At 29.6% G+C, this 6000-nt stretch overlaps 1 protein-coding gene across 11 annotated transcripts in view; it reads right to left on the reverse strand.

Annotated features, from left to right (window-relative positions):
• Positions 1-6000, reverse strand: part of LOC106876029 (ras-specific guanine nucleotide-releasing factor 2) — a 577714-nt gene that overhangs the window by 181675 nt on the left and 390039 nt on the right. For all 11 annotated transcript variants that reach the window (XR_016238462.1, XR_016238460.1, XR_016238461.1 and 8 more), the window contains exon 4: positions 2277-2357. Coding sequence is in view for 7 of the 11 variants with exons in the window: in XM_089342317.1 (XP_089198443.1) it covers positions 2277-2357 (81 nt within the window). In the remaining 4 variants the exon portion in view is untranslated. The remainder of the gene's footprint in view (positions 1-2276; positions 2358-6000) is intronic.

Genomic DNA, 6000 nt, shown 5'->3' on the forward strand with positions numbered 1-6000 from the left:
TAGACCAAAAAAAAAAGAAAAAGAAAAAAAAAGGTAAAGAAGAAATGTGCTAGCATCATTCATTCATTCTTTCATTCATTCATTCATTCATTCATAACCCAATAAGTATTTTCATACTATGAATGTAAAGCTTATATTTGTATTATCTCTTATATAGATTCAATCTTTGGTTGATTTTCTTTGCCATTACTTTATATGTTATCATATGAGTGTATCTTACAATAAATAAATAAATAAATAAATAAATAAATAAATAAAAAGAAACTTATTTAAATTTTTTTTCTGGCTAATGGTTTCACCAAAGAAAACCAGCAGACAAAATAGTATTATATATATATATATATATATAAAAAAGAAGTAAAAGCATTATTTCAACTCAGCCTGATTCTTAGACTTGCTGGCAACCAATCATTTAGGTTCAGTTTGTAGATTACCATTCTAAAGAGTTTTCCATCAATTTTTCAAGAAACAACTGATGAAAGAAACAATTCTTTTGACTTCCAAAGGGGTGAAAATCAAATTAGACATATTTAATATCTAATAGACAAAGGAAAAACAATAAGAAAAGGAAAAAAGAAGATATGTAAGCATCTGATACTCTCAATGACTTCAGTAATATTCATAACAAAGCTATGTGGAATCAGGCTGGCTGAGATATTAGACTACTGGCTCATTTGTCATGAGTTTAAAATCTACATGCTTTGTTTCTCTTATTGTGCTTCTGAGCATAATACTTTTTATTCTATATGACCTCAGTTTGCCTAGAGTAGGTAAACTGTTGTAAATAGGTATCAGGTCATAAGGAAATCTTATCTATTGTCCTTGCTAAGGCTGTTTAGCTCAGATCAACCTTCATCAAGTAGAACTATGACCGAAAGTAATTTCTGATATGGTAATTGCAAAGAAAATATCTGAAACTATGTTATGAAATATGTTCTTTCCTTTTAAAGATGGTTTGGTACACTTTCAGTGAAATTGAGTTGTTATTTTTAGCACATTAAGTGACTACATAGAAACCTCATATTTGGTGCAGGCATAGCTGTGTGAAGCTAAAAAGTTTGCTTCCCAAGCATGTGGTTTTAAGTTCAGTCCTACTGTGCAGTAAATTCAGCAGCTGTGTTTTATTATAGAATTGAACTGAATGAAGACAATTAGAGGTTAAATTAGCATCATTAAGGGATAGTAATATCCAATGAATTACTGGTTCATTACCTAATATTTGTTGTGAATAATAATATTCATAAAATAATAGGTCTAAATATAAACCATGGTTTATAAATCATTCTTAAGAAAATTAAGAAAATGGAGATATAGCATTTAATAAAAATTTGTTATCTGCGAAAAATCTAACATATTCACTTACAGCTGTTTCAATTAAGCCTAAAAATTAAAATAGCAATTATCAAATCATTATATTAGGCATGATTCGAAAACACAATAACTAATAATGTAACACACACACACACACATACACACACACACACACACACACACACACACACACACACACACACACACATACATAAATACATACATACATACATACATACATACATACATATATATATATATATATATATATATATATATATATATATATATATATATATATATATATATATATATAAATATATATATATATATATATATATATATATATATATATATATATATATATATATCTATATATATATTCACACACACATACACACACACACACACACACATAAAGGTTACTTTCAGTCTGGTTAGTAAAGCAAATAGTGGTAAGAAATCTAGAAAAACAACAAGGCCATGAGAGAGTGTTATGGAGATATTGAAAGCATCAAGTCACATAACTATGTATATTCTTAAGTCAACAGGTTGCTGCTGCTAGACCCAGGCTACCACTGATCAAGCAGACTTATGATTAAAAGCATTCCAGTCCCCTCTTACCTTTTTTGTATATCAAGGCCTATATTACTGAGTGTATTCTTTTATTTTTAAAGAAGGTGAGATGTAATTTAAAGGTTATTTTTTTGCTATTTTTAGCAGTTTGCATCACCATGTAAAATCCCAGTCTTGACGACTTGAATTTATCAGTTATTTCAGAAGGATCTATCAATAGAAATATCATTGCAAAATAGCAGAAGGGCAAAGGAAATGCATTACAAAAGGGAAATGATATAAGCATGTTAAACTGAATAATCATCTCTTAAAAGTAATTGAGAGAGTTTTGGCAAAATATTTGACATTTATGGAGAAAGTAATGCGGCAATGAATCTTTCAAAGTATACCTTCTTGATTTTCCTAATTTCCTCATTTTCCTCGGCCAATCGGTGATTTGACAACTTTCTTTCAGCCTTGTATTTTAGGAGCTGCAAAGATACAATGACATATAATATCAATAATGATAAACCAGAAAGTTTAATGTGTTGCTAAAAGATTACAAATTACCATATGTTTCAGCATACAAATCAAATTTTTCAGATAAAAAGGGGTAGGTCAACTTATACAGCAAGACAACTTTGAAGGATCAAAAATTCCATGTGAAATGCAGCAGGATATGGAAAGATAGTGATGGTACATTTATGCTTATGCTACATTTACCCTATCTACTCTGTCAACTTGTATGCCAGAAAATACAGTAAAAATTCAGTTAAATACAAACAATCAAACCTTGACATTATTTAAGCAGGCTTGATATAAAGCAGTCTAATTGCTCTGTGTAATACAATGAAGTTAAATTCTAAATATGTCTTCATGATATGAAATGATTAACACATGATATAAAATAACATCATAGGAGAAAATGGTTTGTAGTGGAATCGTTGTACAAAAGTGGCTCAAACATTGATATTTAGTATCTAATTAAAGCTCAATGTTCTATTATGTTTTCTGACAGTTTGTTTTTTGAAAATAATGCATCAAATAATAGGAGAAAAAAAGAAAAAAAAGCAGAAAAATCTGAAATGTAAGAGGAGACTCATCTAATTTAGTTCTTATCAATCATAAAATACTAAAATCCAACTGAATCATGTAAATTGTTTTGTTACATTGTAGCAGACTTATACAACTATATGGTTTCTAATTCAATTTAGTTCTTATCAATCATAAAATACCAAAATCCAACTAAGAATGAAAATCAATTTGTTACTTTAACATTCTTACAAGTATAGTAGAGATTCTAAGAGATTCTAATCATATTCTCATAATCAGTAGCACATTAACAATATAAGACTTCAAATATTCTTCAGAATAAAGAAAGAAAAAAAATCTTATCAATTGCTTACCTTTCTACAAAAGACACATTTTCTTATTCTTATTTATTTATTTATTTATTTATCGTATCTAAGAAGTTTCCTTCTCATGTTTATAATGTACTCTATTTTTTAAATTGTTAATTGCATTCAGCTTAGTCTAAAAATTTATTTTAAAAAAATATATCAAATAAAACAATTACAAGTTGCCAATACATTGAGTGAAATAATTTTCTAAACCAGTTCTTTGTTTTCTATAACCATTGAGAACATTTCCCCCAAAACCCACTTTATTGTCCTCATTAAGTTCCTAGCAACATTTGCACTAATTCTACATCAAACGTATGCATAGTCCTTTTCACCTGGAATTTGCATTGCAACCAGTAAAAACAAACAGATAGAATTACTAATGTGCTAATTTCTCATAACATTTGCCATAAAAATTTGAACTGAATTGTGCAAAGAAAGACCATCCTAACTGTCCCTTAAACTTTTTTCCCCCTTACTACCTGACAGATTCTCTTGTGATTGTTAGTGGTAAAATATTCAATAGGTAGTAAAAGAAAATAATACATATGTGGTCATTTTTTAAGAAAAATACTAAAATCTAAAACTCAGAATATTCATAAAACAATGTCAAAGCAATACCACACAAAACTTTACAAACAACAAAAACTATATTATATGAATAACTTCTTTGGGATTGATGTGTTTGTCTTATTTCTTTACAATACATCAAACTGTGACCTGATATTTGTCACTGATGTTCTTAAAGGAATTTCTATATTCATAACAGCTGAGTACTATTTCTTACCATTAAAGCTGAAAATTAAGATTCACATAAACAGTTAGAAGCAAATACTATAAGAATTGTTGAGCTGTATTATCAAATGTCAGTGATTTAGTCCAACTAGATTACAAATTGAGTACATTCTTTAATTCTTTCAATAAATTTGGCAAATTGATTATTGCAATCCTTTCACATAGCATATCGTTTGACAGTGGACTTTTTCTTATTTGTTTACATAGGTATTTCCGGGAATAATTTCTGTAATATACCTGCCATTGGCAGCACAGATTCTTTACCAATTGTGTAGAGTTCCTTGGCTTTCATAATTAAATATGTGGTTTTGTATGATGCTCTTAAGTATTTTCTTGAACCACTGCATGTTTTCCAGAAAGCTGTTTTTATATTTTCAAAGACTTCTGTAATTTTTTCCAAAAAAAATATTAGAAAAGATTTTGTTTGCAGAAGAAGCATGGCTGGTATTATTATGTCTTTTAGATTTTAGATTTAGAAGGCTTCATGCTTGGAATCCAAAGAAAAAGTCACAAAGAAAAAAGAAGTTACAAGAAGACTTCAGCAAATGATTGATTTAATATTATTTTGTCACATATGTGCATTGCCATTTTATAAATTTATCTTGTCATTGTGTTACAACTCATGTTTTCTCAGTTAATAATTGATTTGAAATATTATTTGTTTAATTACTTTGACTTTTATTTATGGTATTTAAATGAAATATGACATTTTTTTTCTGTGACTCTCTTTCCCTTCACCAAAACATTCATTTGCCCAATGCTCATTATAAATTTAACTGACTGAATGGTTATCTTCAGACCAAAAAATAAAAACAGAATTCATATGGTTTAAAAGTTCATTATATTTTCTCGTTTACATGCAAGATTGTTCAGGTTCTACAGTTTTATTCACTTAAAGGGCTACCTTTGTCATTTAATGTGTCACTTTCACTTTGTCAAACTTTAGCTGATTACTGACAACAGTAGGGGAATATTTTGGTTTTCTTTCAGAAATTAAAAAGATGCATGGTCTAGTGGCTAGGGCGTTGCGCTCAGAATTGTAAGATCATAGTTTCTATCCCTGAATCAAGCAGTGCATCATGTCTTTGAGCAAAGCACTTAAATTTATGTAGCTCCAGTGCACTAAGTGTGTAAATGGATTTCAGCAACAGCTGGGAAGTTAACCTTGCAATGGACTGGTGTCCTGTCCAGGGTGGAATGTCATGATCTCTGGCCTTATGAGTTCCAGAGCTCATGACTGACCAATGTCTAAGCTGATAGTGCAATACAGCCAGCTTCTTTCTTATTTGGAATATTTTTGGTGCCATTTAAATTTATTTTTCTGTTATTGTTGTTCTTAAGTATTCTGGAATTTGAACCTATAAAAAAATATGCTTATAGGAATATTTTTGTTATTTTCTCTCATAAACAGACCCCTGTAAGTTTACTCCTTTTTCTAGAAAGTGCAGTCAGATCTCTCAGTAGTAAGTACTCCTTTCCAATAGCAATGCAAAAATAGTCAAAGAAAAATTGCATAAACAATTTGATATACAATCATACACCTTTATCTCAAACAACACAAAATTAACACTAATAATTCAACCATCTGCAACAACAACAAGACTAACAAGGAAACGAACAGCAATAATACTGAAATGAACAGCAACAACAACAACAACAACAACAACAACAACAACAACGACAACTACAACAGCTGGAAAAATATTTCTAATTGAATTCAAAAATACCCCCAACGACAGTTTGGCTTTAGTACACATATGATGAAGGGCTGTTTTTTGTGTTACTTGTCCTGTTTTCTATTTGTTTCTCTCATTGTTTGCGTATTGAACTTATTTGTTTTCGTATTTCATGTTGTTTACTGTTGGTGACGTTCTGTACCCATATATGCATGTGTGTATGTGTGTGTGTGTGTGTGTGTGTGTGTGTGTGTGTGTGTGTG

The sequence above is a fragment of the Octopus bimaculoides genome, chromosome 2 (genome assembly GCF_046866305.1).
Source record: "Octopus bimaculoides isolate indiv1 chromosome 2, ASM4686630v1, whole genome shotgun sequence".
NCBI classification, from domain to species: domain Eukaryota; kingdom Metazoa; phylum Mollusca; class Cephalopoda; order Octopoda; family Octopodidae; genus Octopus; species Octopus bimaculoides.